Source organism: Triplophysa dalaica, chromosome 2 (assembly GCF_015846415.1).
Source record: "Triplophysa dalaica isolate WHDGS20190420 chromosome 2, ASM1584641v1, whole genome shotgun sequence".
In the NCBI taxonomy this organism is placed as follows: Eukaryota; Metazoa; Chordata; class Actinopteri; order Cypriniformes; family Nemacheilidae; genus Triplophysa; species Triplophysa dalaica.
In genome coordinates this window covers 12,083,440-12,107,315 of record NC_079543.1, presented here as the reverse complement: position 1 = coordinate 12,107,315, position 23,876 = coordinate 12,083,440, and the positions used below count along the sequence as shown (strand labels likewise).

Genomic DNA, 23,876 nt, shown 5'->3' with positions numbered 1-23,876 from the left:
ACCCACTTGAGGGGCGCAATCCACAGTTTGGGAACCCAAACCTCTGTTTTTAAGGTCCATACATAGCACATAATGGCCACTCTGCATAGGTAAGGGATGTTTTTAGACTTATCCTTACAGAAAACCCCAACTGGTGCACAGCATGTTGTATTTCTAGCTGTACTTTTGACATTTTTTATCTAAAGTATTGCAATATATCGCAAATGTGTATCGTATCGAAGTACATAGCAATATATTGTATTGTGACCCATCTATCGTGATATGTATCGTATCGGGAGGCACGTGCCAATACACAGACCTAGTATGTAGATAAAAATAGCTCATTCTAAGGTAATAAGAACACGATGCTTTATTGTGTAAGGTCTTTATACAGCTCTGAAGACATGTTATGTGTATTATATTGCATTTATGTCAATAGATCCTCCAAAAAATTACACATTGGATCTTTAACGTAACTGGTTGTTGCTACGTAACTTACACATTATCATCCATGTCTGGTACAAAATCACTTATTTCAGACAGATGGGGAAAATCAACTAGCTTGAGAAGAAGGGCAACACAACTACAATAGCGCTGTCAACGAATACTGTATGTGTTGAGAGACGACACATCGGCTGCTTGAAGTGTAGACAGATTAATGTATAGTTTATAACGGGTGCAATCTTACTTTGTACCATCTAGATTTGTTTTTTGGATTATCCCCACATTTTTTTGTTCCTGGATGACCACAGCAGATTTAAAGGTCTTATGAGGAGTGTATTTAAATCATTATTTAGCACAGTGTTGGCTTATTTCAAAACTACTTCTCTAAGCAGAAACAACTCTGGCGTTGAATATGTTGTGTGTGAATTCCTTGCCTTTGGCATATGACCCCGACCAAGCCCGAGGTGACAAACCCTACAGCTATATCAACACAGTGAATCTGCTCTACCCCTGGTGCCAAACGTAATAACAGATCCCCATAATGATGGAACAAATATTTTAGTGCTCAGACTGAACAGCTGTAGAGTCTGTTGAGTATTAGCTGACACCATATGGGCACTTCGCACGATTCTCACCGAAACAAGTGTTTTTGCTTCTACTAGTTATTCTTCAGCAGGCCCTGAAAACTACACAACAGGGATTCTTATAGGAATTATTTGCCTTAAAATGTCGGTGGCTGAGTTTTACCCTCCATTCACCTACATTCAATAGAAAAATTGAGAATTAAAGGGATAGTTCACCCAAAAATGAAAATTCTGTCATCATTTACTCACCATTGTGTAATTTCATACCTTTATAAATGACGAACAAGGAGAAAGATATTTGGTTATTTTCTGTTCAGGAACATCATTGACTACCAGAGTAGGGAAAATAAAATGATTGTCAAAGGTGCCCCAGAACTGTTTGCTTTCCTAAATTCTTCAAAATATCTAATTACGTGTTAAACAGAACACAAAATATACAGTATTTATATTGTGTATATATATATGTACAGTATATATTGGAAGTGGACGATGTCCCAGAACTGAAAATTGCTAACATTCTTCCAAAAGATTTTCTTTGTGTTTAACAAAACAAAGACATTTATACAAGTTTATAATAACCCGAGATGGAGTAAATGAAGACAGTATTTTCATATTTGGAAAATTTGGCGAATTATCGAGAAGGGTCTAGCTGCAGACCAGATGCACTCTCAGGCCAGATGCACTGTCAGCGGCGCATGCGCACTCCGACACATGCAGTCTCAGCCGCGCATGCGCACTCAAACAAACGCACTGTCAGACACGTGTGTGAATTAAATGCACCTACAGGCCAATTATAAGTATATTTATTAAATATTCAATTTATTTATTTATTTATTTATTCTCATACAAGATCAAGTCGAAGTAAAAGTGTTATTATGAATTATTTGACAAATATAATCGAAAACGTTCTTTAACATTATCAGACGAATGTTGTAAGTATATTGATTTCATTCATACAGTATTAGATAGATGTAAAGTATCGTTTTAATATATAAGATAATGTTTTCGAAACCTAACTTAATCCTTATAATCAATGGTAGATATATCGCATCTATGATACTTGGTTAACGATACATGTTCTTCATACAGTAATTTATTGAAGAACTAACGTTATCTACATTAATTTTGTAGCGTTGCTTGAAAACTCACAGGAAAGTTTGTAGGTGACCTGCACTTTATAGTTATTTTTTTGACAATGTGTTTCTCAAAATTATTTAATATGACGTTGAAATCTATCAAATATAGGGATGTAACGATTCACTCAGCTCACGATGCGATTTATTCAAGATTTATTTTTACAAAATGAACAACTTCCCTTTTATTATTTCTAAAATGCTTCACGTTTCTTTGTATAATAAATTATGTTTTATTTCAAACAACAAAACTAACCTGCAATATTAAAACAAATTAATATTAGAACAATTATTTTTATATAAACAAACTATATATATATAAACTATAATATATATATATATATATATATATATATATAGTATGTCTATATAATAAAACTTTATCATTAAACCATTGATTAACAAGCACCTGTTTATTGTAGAATGAGACATTTATGTATATATGTGAGTTTGTTTATATTTTTAGGGTGGAAGATTACGTGTACAAGAAAAGGTTTTATAAAGTTATGTATTTTCATTATTAGTGCAGATGCACATTAATGTATTTCAGCTATAATTATAATAAATACCTGGCCTTGAACTGAACCACCAGTATTCACGGTACTCTTAAAAAGCAGTAACCTTAACATTTTATTAATAGAATCTTACAGTTCACCTTGTGAAATACGTTAGAGCGTGCATGGGACGAGTGCGCATGCGCGGCTGAGAGTGCATGTGACGAGTGCGCATGCGCGGCTGACAGTGCATGTGACGAGTGCGCATGCGCGGCTGAGAGTGCATGTGACGAGTGCGCATGCGCGGCTGACAGTGCATGTGACGAGTGCGCATGCGCGGCTGACAGTGCATGTGTCTGACAGTGCATCTCGTCTGCAGCCAGATGCTATTGGAATTATCCCTCTAACAAAAAGAAGAAAGCCAAAGGTCGAGAAAAAAATAAAGGGGTTTGGAATGGCATTAATTTGAGAAAATAATGAAATTGTCATATTTGGTCGCAATATCACTATGATTATTTATAAATAATTTTTGTATCACAGATTCTTCAGACTTTTCCAAACTCCAAAAAAGAGGTCAAGAAATATTCTCGCCACTTCCCTCTGTACATTTTTCAATATCTGTCTACTGGCTGTCTCGCGGTCTCTCTTGTTCGCTTCCTTGTTATTTCATACTGTCTGTGTCTGTTGTTTTATCTCTTTTTCCATTCTTACTGCTCACCCTCCCTCTTCCACGAGCTCGCGCGCCAGTCTCTCTCTCTTTCTCTTCCTCCTCTCTCTCTCAGATGGTAACTAGGCTGAGGTCAGGTAAGGTAACAGAGCGCACACTCTTACACAGCACTACCTCTGCTGCGGTGCTGGGAGAGCGGGCTGTAATTCCGAATGCCCTTGAGGTGTGACATCATTCAGAGCTCTGAGAGACGATCACGACACCGGAGAATATTTGATTTAAACCCCCAGACATAGATTTGAAACATTTAATATGAATAGCACTAATCTAATACATTACTAGATGACTTTAATAATAAATGTTACATGTAAACAGGCGGTGCAGAGTTTTCAGAGTCGTAAAGAGTACCTTAAAACCATACTTGAGTAAAAGTACAGATACCTTGCAGTGAAAATTACTCCGTTAAAAGTGACGAATTCCAAAAAGACTTGAGTTAAAGTCTTTGAGTATCTGGCTTTAACAGTACTTAAGTATTTTAATCGTACTGAATGTTGGCTCAAAGCAGCACTTGTCCTTAAGACATAAGAGACATGTCATCAAAAAACAAGAAACAGTTGATTTGTGAAATCAAGGTGGACACCATAGCCTACGTCTATAACAAACACCCAAGTCTCAGTCAAGCTCAAGTGCTCATAAGGAAACCAATATCCCTCAAAAAGGTCTCTTCAGTAAAACGGATAAATAAAATAATGTTATGTTTTAAAAGACAGATGTCAAAGCCTTTATTGCACTGTACAATCAGATTTTGGCGATGTCAACTACCTGATAATGCACCCGCATTCGCAGAAAGAAGCCATGTTGACAAGTTTCAGTATACAGTATTAGGGCAAAATGCACAAGATATAGTTCCTTCAACTGGCCGGTTTTTGTCTTTTTCCCAATAATGTATTTGTGTGTGCTTTTCAAATGCTTAATAATAGATTATCTCATCATTAGCTTAGCAGCATGCTAACATCAAACTATCAAGATGAATTGCAAGTTGAATCTTATGAATGGGGCGCCATTTGTGTGAGTAGCGCATTTAGTATTTCCAATGTGAGTATCTAAGATTTTCTCACATTTACTGTTTCATAATAGTTAAGCTTTGAGCAATAAGATGTGGCAATGATTTATGCATTTCTGCACTTTCCAAAAGCAAATGTTCTAACAGTTAAGCACCACACGCATGACACTACATAATGAAGTCCAAAGTTTTGCTGCAACACTTCAAACTAAATAGATATCTTGAATATTTTCTCAAAAACTTTTTTTCCCATTTCTCACTTCTGTCTGACTGTTATTTCTAGTCGGAGGAGTGATGGACGTGTCTGTTGGCTTAATGAGCAATTTGCACTTTTCTGAAAAGGCTTCAAAACTGCTAATACAAATGCCCTACCAAATGTCCCACTTCCCTAAACACATAAACTATATTTCACTGCCCATATCTGATGTGAATGATCCCATATGTCACTGATACCCAAATTTAGAGGTGTAAAATCCAGGCCTGGAACTGCTTTACCAAGTACATCTTATAGGAAATCTATTCTCTGCAGCTGGCCTATTTCTCTTATTTTCAACCTGATTAAAAAAACTTGTACCATGTACAGGGGCGTATTTTTTTACCTTGCTGGGATCACCTGCGTAAATAGAATAAATTGTATTTATTTTAATTTGTGACAGTATTGGGGGGCTGGGGGTTTAGGGATGTGCGTGTAGTCATCATACAGCCTGCCAACAGGATCCTTTCTACGCTCTCTATGTCATGTTATAAATGCAGAGCGACTGCTTCACTTAAAACATAATTTGGGGAGTTATCTTTACGTTTCTCTTTATAGTATGTATAAACGGCGCTAGCAACACCAAGGTTCCATCTTGCAGTTAACATGGAAACGAAAAAGGAGGCATTTTCAAAAAATTGCACTTTGAGACCCTGTCTTCAAAAGTTTGGAGAGCCCATAAGGCCGTTTCCGTCTAAACAACCGGCCAAGACGCATCATTATTTTTACGTTTTCAGTTGAAAACTGTCTCGTGTAAACGGCCCCTTAGAAAACAAATGTAGAGTGTGATGCCATGTAAGTCGCTTTGGATAAAAGCTTCTGCCAAATGCATAAAGGTAAATGTTTCCAGAGAGTCCGTGAAAAATAGACGCCAAACACATCTGTTTGGGGACTCAAAAAAGTGTGTGGTGTCATTTTTTTATTAAGTGGGGAACTGAACACCGTCGTATACAGAAAATCCGAGTCAGGAAGTTGAGACGTCTATATGATATGCTTTAACATTATATCATCTATATACTAGTGGTGGTCATAGATTAATTTTTTTAATCTAGATTAATCTAGATTAATTCCAAGATTAATCTAGATTAATCTAGATTAAAATGGCTCATTTGAATTCTGCCGAAGGCATTCAGAATATGTGTGCTACCCAAATAATGACTAAAAGTAAGTCTTTGAGAACGGGTTTCTCAAGCCAGGTGGTGCATTAGACCAGGGGCTCATCTCCTGTTTCCAAAATGCTTCACAAACTGCTTGAGAAAGCTGTTAATTGGTGATGAAAATTAAATTATGTTCAATAAGATGTACTTGTGTTTACTTCCGCATTAGCTAAGGGATGATTTCCGTTTAGTTGGTACTTGAGGATTGAAGAGCTCCTACAGTACATTTACATGTAGTCATTTAGCAGACGCTTTTATCCAAAGCAATTTACAAAGAGTTAGGGAGCAACAAGTGATATGTCATACAGGAGACATAATACATAAGGTGCCAATACAAAGTTACTGGTTTCAACTAAAGCTAGACCACTACCTGTTGAGAGAAAGTGTTTTTTTTTAAACCAATTCCGCATTGCACAAGGTGCAAACAACCTTAGTCTTGTCGATGTTTCTATTGGGAAGCTTCTTAAAAATGAATATTCCCTGAAGCAAACCCGGCGGCTTCATAGCTGCATCCATGTTAGCACGTCACGTTTGATGCGGTAATTTCACAGTAACGTTATGTTGTGTTGGTTATGTTGACCAAACGCGAATGGCGCGTCAAGCACGAGTGATTTATATGTTAATGCAAAGAGCCAATAGACCTACTTGCGGCGCGAATCGCGAATGAAGCCCTGGTTATGAGACGATGAGGCGGCTTCTGCGAATGACGCAAATCACGCGAGTTGAAAAATCTCGTTCTCGCCCCGTACAGTGCAGTTAAGCTGGTATACATCAGCGCTAAAATATCAAGGTGAAGGTCATCATAGCTTGCGTAGTATAGACCCAGCTCCCAACCCAACTTTGAGAATAGATTAACGGCGACATTTTTTTTAACGCGCGATAATAGTCTCACTGCGTTAACGGCGTTAGGCCCACCACTACTATATACATAGACTAAAATAGTCCATTCAGCGATTTAATGGCTTGAAAACATACAAATGGCCGATCTAGTCACTGTTTATATATAAATGCATTGAAGTCTCTACTGAAAGCATACATTTAAAGGAACTAAAACTTGCAACATGCAGTGTTCAAGTGTTCACAAAACCTTTATTACATGCGGATCATTGCGGACAAAAGTTGTTTGAATTACATTTGAATTTGTTAATGCCATCTCATTTGACATTAGAACAAACCATCAACCTATTTTATTAAATATTGTTTAGGTGACTTAAATTGATCAACATTGAACTGATATTTCCAAAATTGCCAGTCAGAATTTGGTAATTATAATAGTTTTTCTTTGTGTGCTAAGTGAAAAATATATACTTTTGGCAAACAGTTGCCGGTTTTTAATCATGTAAAATTTAATTAGTAACAGAATTTTTGAGGGGGTTTGGGAAAGGGTGCGTGCAGTCTTCCTTCTTTTTTTTTTCCTTGGCTGATCACATGCCTGCATGTAGTAAAATACATACAGTATCTAGTGTTGAAAGATCTGAACCGAAAGGCATGGTCTTGCCCTCAAGCATCATCTCTAAGGAAATATTTCCAAACCTAAAAAAACAAATGATGAGTATCCTTCATGTTTTTTTTTTTTTTGCTGGTTGACCTGTATGCAATGGTTTAGGTGTTTGAACAGTAGGAAACCTGAAATTTGTGCTTGGCTAATGGGAATATCTCGTTGCATGAGGATATTTTGCATCCCAAAATATAGAAAGATAAAGATGAGAGCCATACCTTCCACTGCTCTTTTGAAGAAAACTTTGCAGCTTCCACATGTAACGACCCCATAGTGACATCCTGACGCTTCGTCTCCACACACCAGACACACTTTGGCTGTTGAAGATGTGTGTCTCAAAGGTGCACTGCAATGAAAACAAATAGAATTGTGCCATGATGTTTGAGGTACAAGTGACTATTTATACATACAGTACAGAATGCCATAACAGACCATGTTCTCATGGTCAAAATTATTTCTGTTTTTGAAATGGCAAAGGCTAACAGCAGAAATTACATCTGCGGCATCTGAAAAATAATCAATCAGATGGATTCTCATTAAAATAAATGAACACTTCTAAAATAATTTAATTGCTTTTTAACAAAACGATTGTGAACATTCACCTGGAGGTTCTTGGTACTTTTTAATTCCAGGAATACTATTTGAAAAAGCACAAAAAATAACAGAACGGACATAAATAACGCCCTCAGGTCTGAGCTAAGTTTGTTCTTCTGCTGCTCTGCTGGACCGTTTGAGCTTAACAATTTTAGCACTGCAGAAATCACGTTATTCCCACGTTGTTACCGGGCACCCAAAGGGCACGGCATATGTCACTGACTCATAACTTATGGCTTAGCATTTTGCTCCAGATCATGAGAATGGTCTTGCTTACATTGAAATCTGTTCAATTGCCACAGACAACTGACTGTAACGCAAATACATCCAATATTATTAGCAGTTAGTTTGTGGCTAATATAATGGTGACTTAAAAAGAACAGCGTGCAGAAATAAAAAACCAAACGACATGACGTGGCAGAAAATATTGCACATAGAAAAAGTGAGAATTTTATATCCTATGCCCTCCAAAATGAAATTGAAACAATGAAAATGAAAATGAAGCGAACACTCTTCAAATAGTCTGGCTGACATGGCAGAAATCTGATTAAATCGCCCAGTGAAACCTGAAATGGCCTGAGTGGACAGAGATTCTTACAAGGGTGCTTTGTGGAAAGGGCGAAAGTCATTCTTTGAAATATGTCTGACGTCAAAAAAAAAATACATAAGCCTACACAAAGAAAATATATGAACTCTCAATCTATTAAATCATTTAATACATAATAATGCCGTGGAGAAAAAAAAACCATTTCAAAAATATTTTTAGTTTGAATTTACTATGTGTTTAGGTAAAAATAATGAAATCATTTTTTGTTTACTCTGTGAATTACTAACAATATTACTACTTGCATGTTTATATTTGCATGTATTACCAGACAATGATAACTGTCACTTTTAAGCAATACCACTACAATTTTTGTATTTAGGAAAAGTTCAAAAATATTTTTTTATCATTGTTTTGATGACAGTGTACATGTGTCTTGTCATGCTGTCAGTCTTTCACATTGCTGTTGGATGACTTTATGGCACTCCTTAAGTTTGATTTTAATGAAATTCTACAGACACTGGACTGGAATGGACACAATACATCTTGAAATACTGAATAAATTACAATTTGGAATGGTCTCTTAATTTTTTCCGCTGTATTTTTTTAATTATATGAAAATCTATAGAATAATGCATAGTTAATAATCTATATTACAATATTTTGAATAATACATGAGCACTTGACAATTTGAAATAAATCACTTTTTTAAATACACGTATATAAAAATGTATAATTTAATATATTGCACTATATTTGCCAGCATATTCCCATATATTTTGTTTCATTAGGGTGGTATGCATAGCTACCATAAGATTGTGAGAGGAGAATATTCTCTACACTGTCGGTACACTAGAAATCTTACTCTAAACAATCTTTTATAATAAATGGTAAGGGTCCAACATTGGCGCAGTCCATAATTTAATGACAAGACTTAGCACCCAACCTTTCCCACCCCATCTTTGATCATGATCGTGCTCATTGTAATCAAAAGCGCTCAGTAATTGTGTGGTTAGCATTCTGACAACATCCTTGAGTCTTAACAAGCATTTTGGTCTCGGAGGCACATTCCCACTCAAGGCCCGGTGCAGGTAGCGACTTGCAACATCTTTCTGACACAGTCAAGAGAGCTGATCTAATTCTGCCTTGTCCGTCTAAACACACATTCAATTTGTTTGCCGGTTAGCGGGGGTCTCTTGCGAGGGAGTCGATTGGCAAGCACTGGTGAGCTAATCTGCCCAATGGCACCCGAGCGCTCTCTGTGCATGACGTGGAGAGGTCTGGCTGTATTAAACTGTTCGGTGAGCCTATTTCTCTTTTTTTATTGTGCACCAAGCACAAATAAATAAATAAATCAAAAAGAAAGAAAGACAAAGCAAAGGGTTGACAGGGTGACTGCGTTTCCAGGAAGTAGGTCAGTGTTTATTGTTGAAACGGCTCGCCTGTATGACCAGCATACTGTGAGCCTGCGGCAGTTTTTGTGTGCAAGACTAAAACACAAATGAATGTCTAGTGTTTTAAAGAGTACATAGCGAGTTGATGGACGTAATGAGGTAAATGTTTGGCCTGTGGGGCCTGTCTAAGCTATGCTTAAATGCTATGAGATCAAAAAACCATATGGCATTTTCTGTCTACCACAGTTTAACAATATTTAAGTGGTTATCCATCAACATTCTTACTCCATTGACTACTTGCAGTTAGACTTAAAAAATTGTCATGAAGATTTGTACAAAAAAATACACAGGTCAAGCATTTGTTTAAAGCCATTCTTATTGACAAATGACTTTTTATAAAAAAATGCACTTCTTTATAAAAGCGTTAAGCCCCCCCGCCTTCGAAACCACCTCTGAATTCCTGTTATGAGTCATGGTGCGGGGGCGGGGCTATCGGAGAAATCGCACAGATTAGCAATTTTAAAAAAATTAAGTCCCGCCTTACATTTTTGTAACAAGTACCTTTCAAGTGTGTATATAAAATCTTAAGCAATAATGATGGCAAGAAACACTTTTTTTATTGCTTTAAAAGTAGAAGTGTTCGGTTTAAACTGTATTAAGTAAACACAAAGAAAATACGTAAATGTAGTAATCAAGTATACAGTAATTACTCGACTCTCTTTCATCTCTTGATGCCTTGTACCATAAATACACCGGTTGTAAGAGGAAGGTGTGGTGTGAGGTGAGGACAGCTAGCTTACTAGCGACAGGTGCTCTCGGTCCTGTTCCTGCATGTAGTGTACGACTTCTTTCTAACTAGAGGCGACTAATACTGCACTGACATCAAACAGCAACTTTCCTCATTTTTCTGTTTGTTTGTTTTTTTGACAAACAGGCAAAAGGCAACGAATATGCCGTTTCATCTGTAGATTTTTTCTTCTTGAAAAAAACATTTCAGAGACACCTCAGTAAGCAATCTGTTTGAAATACTTATGGAGACAGAAATCCTTCACGATAATTAATATGATAATTGCATTCCCTACACAGTCACTGCATGCAGGAGGATCCACAGTATATATAAATTGTGATACAGGAGAGAAAATACAGTTTCATGGCTAAAATGCAGGGACACAAACAGGAATCAATTTCATGTGTTACCCTAATGCGTAAATACGTATTGTTCCCTGTGAAATTAAATCCTGTGACCGTGATCCTGTGAAAGGGAGGCTTTGTTAACTGAAACCAGTTTGTGAAAACTTACCGGTCACCTACGGTAACGGCGTATAAAAATGCAACACAGCACTCATCTATGCTCAGCTTGGAAACAACTGTGGTTATGAAACCGAAGTCTATGATCTGGATTCGGAATATTTATTGCGTCCTGCAGCATCAGCTGAGATCTATAGCAAGATGCTGGCAGTGTAGAGAAAGAAATCAACAGATGGATCAGGAATGAAAATAACAAACCATACAACTGCACAAACACACCGCAGAGAGACACGTATCGAGCACTCTTTCTCTTGGCTTTCCAAAAGCAATGCTCAATTCTGCACGGTCAGACATAGAACACGCACGGATAGCTGTGCTGCATTTAAACCATCTACAGTTTGAGTGGGTGTTTAAGTCATCAGACTTCACAGTCAACATACCTACAGATGTACCTATACCTACACCCTTTGATAACAACAGTCCTGCTCAGCTTCAAGAGGAAAACCTTTGTGCAACCAGTAGCGCTTTTACCAGCATCCTCCTCTTCTCAGGTCTAGTGTATTTATGTAACACGCATCTTTGAATGCGGTAAGGTAGATTAGGTTAAACAAACAAGGTAGAGGACAAATGCCTTACATAACTGATAAGAGACATTCTTAACGTCAGGCATCAAAAAAGAGGGGAAATGTGGGTAACCCACAGAGTGGAATTATGGAGGACTTGAATTTACCAAAGGGTTAAATGCAATGTTGGTGGGCAATAAAGTAGTTAAAATGCATTACATCCCCTAATATAACAAGATTTAAAATAATAATGTGTAGAAAGTGAATGGCTCATGATCACACTCTTAAAATTGTCGTGTTCACTTTAACACATTTAAAGGGGTGATTTTTTTTTTCTCTAGTTCGCCTTGCCCCTCCAGTCCCCATTGGTCCGGTCACGACCGCATTCGGGAGAGAGAACCGCGTCGCATGTTTACAAACCATACACACAGTTTTGTAGATACTCAAACGCATCGCTATTTCTCTAAGTCAAGTTAACGTTACACAGGACAATCCCAAACATGTTGTCCCAAGAAATAACACAGAGATGTGTTCTTAACTGAACACAAACTGTTTGTAAATTATAATACTAAATTAAAAGTTCTGTGAAATAATGAAGAAATAACATTCAGGTGAAGATATTTATTCATGAGCCTATGAGGAGAAAACTGTTAGCAAAGTTGTTATGCTTCAATGGTGATAATTCAGTTCAAAGGCATCAAACAGTGCAACTGATGTGTATGTTAAAATTATAAAAATAATAAAGTGTCACAAAGACTTCTGAAGTTTTAATGTCAATCTACAGTGTAAGACACATGTCTATAATCTAAAGATAAAATCTAAAGAGTTTATTTTCATTAATTATACTCTCATGTTCGGTGACGTCATTAAAAAGACGTTCCATCAAAGATTTTCGTGTGATGCTTTAACCACCAAGGCAAGATAAAAACTTTGTTCCTTCAGCTTAAGCCCTGCAGGTATGGCAGACAAACAAGTACATTATGAATTTGACGCCCCATTTTCATGCATGCAATGTATTCAAGTACTTTACATGTACCCACATGTGTTAACATTTGAAAATGACACCCTTGAAAATATAGAAAAACTGGCTGGGCAGGTATTGTTGACTGTTGACAATGCCACAGGTTGTGTCTTCCCTTAGGCAGCTAACAGGCACAGTTTTGTCTGTGGTAAATTTAGTGTGCCACTTAAAAAAACCTGTGTCTCGTACAGTAACTACCAAAAACCAGTTTAACCAAAATCCATTTTTAAGTCTGTAAATACACATTACATTGTAATTAGGTCATTGACATATCTTTATATTAAGAAAACATGCCTCTTTGGACGTGTTCACATTTGACTTCTTTTTTGACAAGAAAACTTTTTTACTTTTTTTGTAAAAAAAAGCTTGGAGGGTTGGTAACAAATAGCAGCTGGCAATGAGTTCAGAAGCAGCATTTGTGCATGAAGGCAGCTTGGAGAGACAGGCTTCATAGGCAGTGAAACGTAAGACATTTTGAATTAAAAACAGGGAGCGTTTTTGCAAATTATATATTTTTAACTACAATACTAATTTCTCGCTAGAAATGACTTCAAAAGTTATTGAAAGTGAAAAAAAAAACTTACATTTATACAAACTATGCTCCAACGGGCAATTCATCCGCCATTTTATTTTTTGGAGCTTGAGCCTTCTTCGCATGTTGTTATGGAAACAACAGGTTAGCTTTGAAAAAGGCAGGGTTTTTTTCAGAAAACAAGAAAAGTTTAACTTTTTTCAACCTCAAAAAGACACTCTGAGCTGCAAAAAAAAACAATGACACTAGCATTTTATCAGGTATTTTTTGACAACACTGTTTACTCCATAGGATTATAATGTAAAGCAGCTCAAAACAAAGAGGTAAAGTGTGAACACAGCCTTTCTGGGTAACGAGGTTAATTACAGATTACACTTTATTTACAAAACTCACAGCTATTCGTTGACACAAAAAACTTCCTGCCATTACAGTAAACTATGGTGACCGGGAGGGGACATGCACGTTTCACTTAGATTTGTGGTGGCCACAAGATATCACCTTGTGGGAACGTAATAATATGTTGTGGCCACGAAATCAGCTTTTAGAGGAAACGTCATCCTTATGTTGTGACCATGCGATGTGAAGTTGTTCCCTCAAGATCCTATGGTGAGGGAAAAACATCCTTTCTCGTGGCCAAGACTTTGTATGTTGAAGAAGTGACATCCTTATCTTTTGGCCCCGATTTAAATGCCATAACAGCCTGCATGTCTATTAGCACCTGGAATTATCAGAAATAGATAGGAATATTATAATATTTATCTTTAATTAAGATAAAGTGTGAAACTAATTTAAAAAACACACAATCGTTTCCTTTTAGTCGTTTATGTTTTTTCCTGTGATAAATGAATAGGTTTAATTGCGATTATCTCAAAAGCATATTTTTACATTATTCCCCTTGATATTGTAATTGTAATTATTTATGATGATCAGTTTCTACATTTTATGATAATTTCAAGGCTCCAATTACAGCACAAGATTTCCAATAATTAAAATCACCTTAATAATGCGAGAAGTTCTGGCACAAGTGTAGGAATATTTGCTTCATCTCGGTTTAAATAATGAAATAAACCTACTGACGCGAACGAAATGAAATCAACATGTGAAACAGTCTGTCTTTATTCTAGAATTTAATTCCACAATTAGCGTACCAGCCTTCTCGGTCTTTCAGTTCAAACTGGCCCATCTTGCATTAGAAGTTGGCTGCTGTTTTACATATTGTTTCTTTTAAATGTATAATTTATATATATATATATATATATATATATATATAAATTTATTGGTACAAATTAATGGATTATCTTAAATACGCATTTTATGGAAAACTCAACACAAATGAACTATAAAATGGAGTACTCTTTACTGATCATCTCTCTCTCGTAAAGCAAAATCAGAATATAATAATGAATAATTTATAGAATATATATTAATAGAATAAAAATAAATAATGATCAATAAGACCTGGTATTAGTGATACGCACAAGGAGTGTATGTATGTTTGGATTGTTTGTTTTGTGTTTCAGATTCCATTCTATTCACAGCCTGTCATTTTCTATCCAAGATTATAAATATATATTCTCGGTGGGAAAAGCCTATTTATCACAGTGGGCGAGCACATGCTCTACAGGTCCGTCCATCGACTCCTCTGCTGTGGTTTTCGACTCCAGCTCTCAGGGTTCCCAAACCAAACTGCACACTTGAGTGCGGTACATTACACAAAAAACGGATTTCTTCATAGCACGAAAGGAGCACACGTTTATTATGCTTTTAAGACGATAAAAACGTTTTTCACCCTAACTACGTGACCTTTTCCATTTTCCATGATTTGTGCATAACCATTTCATTTAATGAAGACATTTAATTTATTTGTGCACATGTCCATCATTTAAAAATAAAACACAGACTGTAGATGCACCATAGAAAAACTATTTAATGAATGCTCTTAATTAAAAAGGATCTTGCTCATGTCCTCTGTAACAATAAAGCATGATAGAAGTTCATGAAAATAAACTGATGTTGATTCCAGAGGCATCATTTCCCAGGATGTGACGGATCCCAGCAAAGAAAGGACAGCCATCTATGATATTTGCAAAGCTAACAAGACAGAGCCTCACATAATGCCCTGGTGGTCATCACCAGACGTGACAGTTTGAAAACATCAACAATGATGCAATGATCCTCCTGCTGCCAGCTTTGCCTTTCATTATCTCCATTACCACTATGGGCAAAGTTAAAATCATTGTATTATATAACACAACCAACCCACAAATCTTATTCTTATATGCAAATAATCAAATCAGCAAGATTAAAAGGCCAGACATGCATTACGCAACCATTTGTTTCACTTCTCTCATTACAAGCGGAGTATCAAAAGGTGCTGATAAGTTTTATCCTCACAGTATTGGAGGCTTTATATCACCTAACTTGTCTGTGTTGGTGGTGTGTCAAACGAGTGGGCAAATAAAATTCTGTCATCATTAACAAACCCTCAAGTTGTTTCAAACCTGTATACATGTATTTGATCAGTTAAAGGCGAAAAAAGATATTAAGAAGAATTTAGGAAGCGATCAGTTCTAGGGCACCTTTGATACCATTTAATTTTTTTCTACTATGGTAGTAAATGATGTCCCAGAAATGTCAGTTGCTAACATTTTTCCAAATTTCTTTGTGTTAAGCAGAACAAAGAAATGTATACAGCAATTTGGGGAGGGAGTATTTCATGACATAATTTTCATTTTAGGGTGAACTATCCCTATAACTTTAGGTCACTATCAGGGCTCTAGAATGTGATAAAATGGTCGCATTCTGCGACAATTTTTCCTGCTGACGTGACCAGTTTTTCTTAATGGTTTCAACAGTGCGACTCCCAAACTGAACATCAATATATCATTTTTTTGTGCGTTATAAATTTAATGCTTTGAAATATTTCTGCGCAAGCGCACATCCAGACACTCAATTTCGGCTCCCCTCCTTTACCCATTCGCCTATCTATCAGTGCCCCCGCTCCCCAAAGACGTAATATGTGCAGTTGCAGAGACGGTGAGAGATGTATTTAACACTACAAAGACAGTTCACCAATCAAAGTAAACCACATAACAACAAGGAAGCTTCCGTCAAACACCCCTTTGCGGCAACCCGTCAATTATAACATTGTTTTTAATAATTTGGCCACGGAGTACATTTACTTACTTTAGTAAATTGAGTAAAATAATTCCAGTAAATTATAAAAAATAGTACATATACCAATATACAAAAAAAAATTACTTGATTAGAAAATAATACTTAAATTTATGTAGACCTAAAACCAGAAAGGAAAAAATAAATACAGTCTACTAGCCAAATAACCATATTGATGTAAAGTTAATATGAAGAATTACATTATGATGTGCTACTATGTGGATGCTAAGTGCCATAAGTGGTATGCTAAGGAACACGCACACATTTTCTGTTTGCTAAGAAGCATTTGTAAACTAAAGCTCAGCTGTAATAAAGAAACTTTAAATGTTTAATATCTTTTCACATCATGTGTTTTTGCATCACATTATAAAGCGTAGTATCGATAACAGTATTGTTTATCAGTATCAGTATTAAAAGTACCGGTATCGATAAGTATTATCACATGCAAAGTTTTTATATACGTTTTCATGAGATGGCAGAGCTCACCGTCTCGAGCACTGGGAGTTATTCCTGGTCCGCTGCTCATGCGAGGCCGCCTCCGGACCGCAAACGCAAATCATACAGGGGATGATCAAAAGTTCAGACACTATCCCATGATAAACCATGTAAAAATTGCTTCACTAATTACTAGTTTTTGTCCGTAATATTTGCTAGTGTCCTTGTGTAGTGATCTTAGCACTCCTGACAGAGCTCTAGTTCTTTAAGTGTGATATACACTAACCTAAAGGATTATTAGGAACACCATACTAATACTTTGTTTGACCCCCTTTCGCCTTCAGAACTAACTTAATTCTACGTGGCATTGATTCAACAAGGTGCTGAAAGCATTCTTTAGAAATGTTGGCCAATATTGATAGGATAGCATCATACAGTTGATGGAGATTTGTGGGATGCACGAAGCTCCCGTTCCACCACATCCCAAAGATGCCTTATTGGGTTGAGATCTGGTGACTGTGGGGGCCGTTTTAGTACAGTGAACTCATTGTCATGTTCAAGAAACCAATTTGAAATGATTGGAGCTTTGTGACATGGTGCATTCTCCTGCTGGAAGTAGCCATCAGAGGATGAGTACATGGTGGTCATAAAGGGATGGACATGGTCAGAAACAATGCTCAGGTAGGCCGTGGCATTTAAACAATGCCCAATTGGCACTAAGGGGCCTAAAGTGTGCCAATAAAACATCCCCCACACCATTACACCACCACCATAATTGCATTAATGAGAAATTGAACAGGTGTTCCTAATAATCCTTTAGGTGAGTGTAAGTAAGATAAAGAAAAAAGTAGCATACAATAATTTAGTTGTTAAAGATATCCGTTAAATACACTTTAAACTTTACAATGCGTTTTTATGTTAAAGATTACTTCAAAAGTTGTAAACAACACTGAACCAACACTGGTTAAGAACACAAACGTTTTTCCAACCAACCACAGCAGCACCCATTTCAGCATAATATGCCACAGAATTTATACCAATGTGTCTTATGGTGCATGCACAAACCATGTGCATGCACAATCTGCTACATGATCTCTCAGGAATTCATAACTATTTCACAAAGTGGCAAATACATGGGATTTCCTATGTTGCGAATCATACAAAAACATACGATTATTAGAAAAAAGCAATATGGAAGCCCCTTCCCTAATCCCACTCGTAAACCTAACAAAACTGCAACGAAAGCAAATCATACTAAAATGTATGAAATTATACAAGATTGTTTTGGTTAGTGACTAAGGTGAAGTTGTGAACTCACACTGAGCGGCTCCAAACTCGATCCAGTTTAACACACGTTTGCTTTAAGAAGCCTCCATGTACAGTCAAAAACTGGCCCTGATTTACTAGTGACCTCTAGACTGGGTTTATCAGGACTAGGACAAACAGCCAAACTAAATCCCATAAAGTGTGTGAGATTACCTGAAGACAAACTGAGCTGAGTCAGTGTTCTTGACCTAGTCACCCATCACTCACGACACCTGTAAAAAGCTATTAAAATACATGCAAATATGACCTGGGCTTAAACAAAATGGACATAAAATGCTTTGAATAATCTTAATGCAAAAAAAAAGGGGTGAATTCCCTAATAACCTTTATAATCTGTTTTATTGTATATTTCACTATTGTATATTCTTTTAAGACCTAGAGTTGTAACTTGACAATGTTAATAATTACTACGTGATACTATGATTTTACAGTAAGAAAAATAAATCTTAAAGGTAAAAATGTCTCTGAAAATCTATTTCAATTGATAGATTTTGACTCTAAATAAACTATTAACTATTAATGTTTCTGTCATTCATCTGTAGCCACCAGAAACTCTAAACACATTGCTAGTGAAGACCTGAAGCACAAACCACCTTAGCATAAGCGCCATACAGTCGCCCATGTCAATGAGCAGACCTCCGCGGTACCTCCACCCCCTTTGAAGACTGCATTCTGTCTCCGTGTTTACATTATAAAACAATAAACAAAAGAGTTCACGCAGGGCTGTGCCGCTGCTTGAGTCGTCTGACACCCGGTCGGTAATGCAGAGTTGCATTTTGGAGTGCGTGCCATGCAATGGTAAACCGTCAGGCCCGAGGCCAGTGTCAAACAGCTGTAATGACATACTGTATTTCTTGAACAAGGATCGCTCAAGGGCAGCGAGTGGACATCGGCGACGGACTTATGAGATCAAGCTCCCGCTAAGAAGAAACAAAAATACCATACCGCTTCTTATCTGCAACAGATGTGCATTAAAATTCTCATTTTATGAGTCAGCCTCCTTGTTGTAAATTCTCTTCCAAACATGACTAAGATGGTGTGGCAAAATGGATCAAGCTATGATTTTCGTGTATTTTTAAAATGCGGTACAGAAATAGACATGTGCATTAAATTATTAAGTTAAATAAAATTAGCTTTATGAGTCAACTTAATTAAATTGAACTGAAGACTTCGTTCAATTGATTCATAAAGCTAATTTGATTTAACTTAAAAATTGAATGCAGCTGAATTTAACTAATGTTCTTTACAGTGTTCATTTCATAAATAATTGACAGTTTTCTTCTGCCGGAATTTTTTTTTTGTTAAAGTAATACAGTACAAACACTCTTTTTAGGCAAGGTATTTAACTAAAATAAATTTGTTAGGTTACATTGTTAAGAGATGTTGCATAAATAAAATAAAATAAAAGCACTAATACGGTAATGGTTGTGGTGACTGCTAAGATAGCTGGTAAACTAGAGGAAGCTTTATATATCCACTAAAAAACACCCTGACACCAGTTTGTTAAAAGTATTTGTAAGAATGGCTCAAAAAAGTTCATAGAAATGTTCTAGCGAGACATATTTGCAGTTACTTTGTTGTCTGTTAGTTATCTAATACAATGATATTCATATATCGCTGCTGAAATATATTTTTTCATAAATCATCATAAGTCACCCTTTATGTGTGTTATTGGGCTTTGCAAATATATAACCAAAAGAAGTATTATATAAAAAGTATTAAAAAGTGCTTGACAACTTTGACAACACAGCATGTAATAATTTTAAAAGTACAATGTTTTTTCCATTTTCTGAAAAACAGCTAATTTTATCATATGGTTTCAGAAGAACAGTGACAATATTTAAAATGTCAATTATGCATCCAAAAGTGCGAAAGAAAAATGTTTGGGGCGGTACAGCAAGACTACAGGATCCTACCTGACAAAATAAATGCTTGATATCAATCAAACTGAGGTGAATATTAACTTGATTGTTGCAACTGAAACTATATCCCTTTTGTTATAATTCATTTAACAGAATCTCACACCCTGAACAAAATATCCAAAATAATTTAAATCATAGTACAATGGGTACTGAGCTTATGTACAAAACGTAAAAGAACACTACCAGAACATCCCACACACATGTTGCTCTGGACACTTGCTGTCCTTGTTTCATGACCTTTTTTAGATGTAGTATGTGCATGAGGGGGATTACAGCACCATATGGCAGTTAAAGGAACAATGCCACACCTGTCCAAGATGTCTTGCAAAGCATGTACGTATAGACCAGTCCAAAATTTGAAATAGCTCTTGTTGCTCGATTTAATTAAAGCTCACAAGTCATTATTTTGAAGAAAACATCAAAGGCGTGTCTGAAGGCTCTCAAAAGCTTTGCTGAATCTCTAACACTTTTTACACTTGAGTTGAATTATTAATGAAAAAAACATACTGGAATTTGGAAAAAACACACATTTCATGCAAACATACACAAATAATTATTGTATAGGTGATTGTAAATTCATAGAAGGCAAGTTCTAACCTCTTCCAGCTACATCACCCAGCCTGTACACACACTGAGCTCATCAGTGCCACATCCATTGCCTTTGCAGGCAGACTCCACCTGATGTGTCACGCTCTGCGTCACATGCTAGCACACATGCGTATGCCATGTGCCTCATGACACATTTAGGATGCTTTCCAGAAAGATACCTATACTCCTATCTCTATTTCTATTACTCTTGCATTTCTGAATTCTCTCAATCTCTATTTTTCTTACCTTTCTGCTTCTATCATTCGTTCAGTCGGCAGCTTTTAAAAATAAAACCTGCCAGAGCAACATTGGCTCAGTTGAAGGAGCTTAAAAACCTGAGCCCATCGATGTATATTTAATAAGGTGAAATATTTGCGGCAATGCACTATTTGCCCTTTGCTGGGTAGACATGTCACCTTGGATAAGCCTTTTCTAGGTGATGTCAGCACCAGAACACCACTCTAAGTCAGAGCATGCTCACTGGGACCTTCTTCATATAACAAACACCGCTAAAGGTCAGAATGCAAAACCAACATAAACACACCGATTTCTTTCGGTGTGAACACATACTGTATTCCGTATAAGTCGTTTTTTGCACGGTGCTGTAAATTTCACATATATCCATATCACAACCCGTAAATCTCCTCTGTAATGAGAGGTTAGGTATTTTAATGTATTTTTTCTACACAACACAAAAGAAAGTTGGTAACCAAATAACATTGAATTCTATTGACTTCCATTGTATGGACACAAAACCACTGAGACAAAATGAAGATGCAAGAGCTATATACAGGTTATGAATGACATGAGGGTGAATAAATAAATGACAAACCATTATTTTAGGCGAATTAAACCTTTAAGATGGAAATTTTAGTAGGCTCATATGTGATGTATGTGTCCACTGGAAAACAAGTGTTTGTTTTAAGAAAATGTTTTCCAAGCAAATATACCGTAGTCAATTTTGAATTCACATTTTTACAAACATTCCAATGGAATCATGCAGTCTATGCTGAAGTCCATGTTTACTGTAAAGAAGTTGCATGTGCATACAGTACATACACTCTGGACAGGATAAGTAACGTTACATAAAGTTAGTGTCCTTTGATCCAGATGAGATAGGAAAGGTAAATGATAAACCAACTAGACTCCTCTTTACAAGGCTCTATCGCTTTAAAACATGCTAACTGCCTCTTAATTGTACCTAATAAGTAAAAACCACAGGTACTGGATACTGAAAAGGTAAGAATACTGTAGATAGGTAAAGAAGCGCTGGTTGCAAAAGCTTTCATATCTCACTCTAGACACCACAAATAAACTGAGTCAGAGAGACCACAGGAGGGCCGGTTACATAACAAAGACTGAAGGGTATGTATAGCTGCAGACTGCCTCTCTTCCCCTGTCTTAAAGTATGATTCAGCTGCCACATATTCATTCCCATTCACTTTGGCTTTTAATGAATCCTAACGCAGGAGCCCACAACTCAGATTCCCTGTTCAAACAAAGCAGAGGCCAATCACATACGCTCCGGGCTTTGAAATATTCCCCCATATTTTCCATCCCCGAGGAGCTGTTTGTATGCAGGACGATCTCTCGCCCAGTTTTACTGTCCTGCACCAACACTACCTCCTTATTTGAGGTATACTCAACCAAGACTTCCAGTGAAGGTAAATACACAACACCATCCGCTCCTCTCATAAATATTTAGGCACAAGGACAGGCTTTGGGCTGCCTAGCTTTGTTTTAACAGAAGGTAGGAAAATAAAGTCTGGGTTTTGCTGTTAAGACTCTGAACCGGGCTTTCAAATTCCAAGTTCTGAAAAAGAGGAATACAGGCGTACAGTAGATGAGGGTAAAGAGGGTTCTATTTGGAAGATCGTCTGAAAACTTCTGTGGTGGAGTGGCTTATGTTAATAAAACACCAATTTTTGCACACCTGTAATCACATATTCTAGGTTATGCACCATGTTGCTACATTGTTTTTGTAATGCATACAGTCACAATAACAAACTGTAACGTCGTACACACTTTTCAAACATTTCCAAAAGTTGCTTGTTTAACTGCTTTAAAAATTCTTAAAGGGACCAAAAATTCACCCAAAAATGAAAATCAGTCATTATTTGCTCACCCTCAAGTTGTTACAAATCTGTTTAAATTCCTTTGTTCTGATGAACAAAAAATAAGATATTTTGAAGAATGAGTTCTGGGGCACTACTATTGTAATTTTCCTACTATAGTAGTCAATGATAGCCAAGAGCTGTTTGGTTACGAGAATTCTTCAAATGATCTTTTTCTCTGTGTTCTTCAGAGCAAAGAAACGTATACAGATTTGGAACAAATCGAGGGTTAGTAAATGAAGACAGATTTTTTGGGGGGGCTGAACTGTCCCTTTAAATCCCCTTACAACATATCCTAAACTAAAAGTAAACGACACAATCTCAAGTCAATTTGTAAATATTCTTTGTATGATCTAATTTGTACCCTTAATACAAGACATTAGGTTTAGGGCAGAGGCTTCGGTGTTGCGTTTTACTAATAATCACACATTTTTGTACAATTCGCAACATACAAATTCATACGAATTAGCCACCTAATATAGTGAGATAAGATACAAAAGATTTCTATCAGATGTACTTATACAATTTATTAGATTTAACAATAGTGATAAAGTAAATTTAGGCAAAATAACATCAGCATGACATGGATTTTCGCATTACTTTTGATCACATAACTATCTCATGTAAAAAAAATATTGTCAAACACGCATGTACGAATAGTTTTGAAAAGGCACAAAATGCCGTCTCAGTGTGGATGGATAGCCAGAACGTAGAACACATGTTTTTTTCAAACTTACTGAGTAATGTGGGTGATGCCTTTATTACTTGGCCTAATAATTGTATTGAGCATTGGTGTTTTTTATTGGTGTTGCTTCCATTTTAAAAAAGCAATAAGCTTCCTGAATCTATGACTATAAGTAGAACATCCGCAGTAAAATCACTGTAATGCACAGACTCTTGCTTTATTTTTGCTTTTGTGATTACCTTCTGAATTTATTGACAAAGTATAAAGTTTCTTTATTCGACAAAAGACTTTCCGTTCATTCCCTTGAGTGAAAACTCCCAATGAGAAGGCAGTTTTAAAAACCCAAAACACCACATATTTCCTGTTATCTCCTTGCATGTTGCTTCTTGTATACTGAGAAATACCCTGTTTAATTAGTAGCTATAAAATAAGGTGTGAAGTATCACTATCAGCACAATGCTGTA

At 36.4% G+C, this 23,876-nt stretch overlaps 1 protein-coding gene across 1 annotated transcript in view; it reads right to left on the bottom strand.

Annotated features, from left to right (window-relative positions):
• nr3c2 (nuclear receptor subfamily 3, group C, member 2) overlaps positions 1 to 23,876 on the bottom strand; it is a 79,681-nt gene that overhangs the window by 28,528 nt on the left and 27,277 nt on the right. The window contains exon 3 of the mRNA XM_056766072.1: positions 7,491 to 7,618. Within this exon, the coding sequence (XP_056622050.1) occupies positions 7,491 to 7,618 (128 nt within the window). The remainder of the gene's footprint in view (positions 1 to 7,490; positions 7,619 to 23,876) is intronic.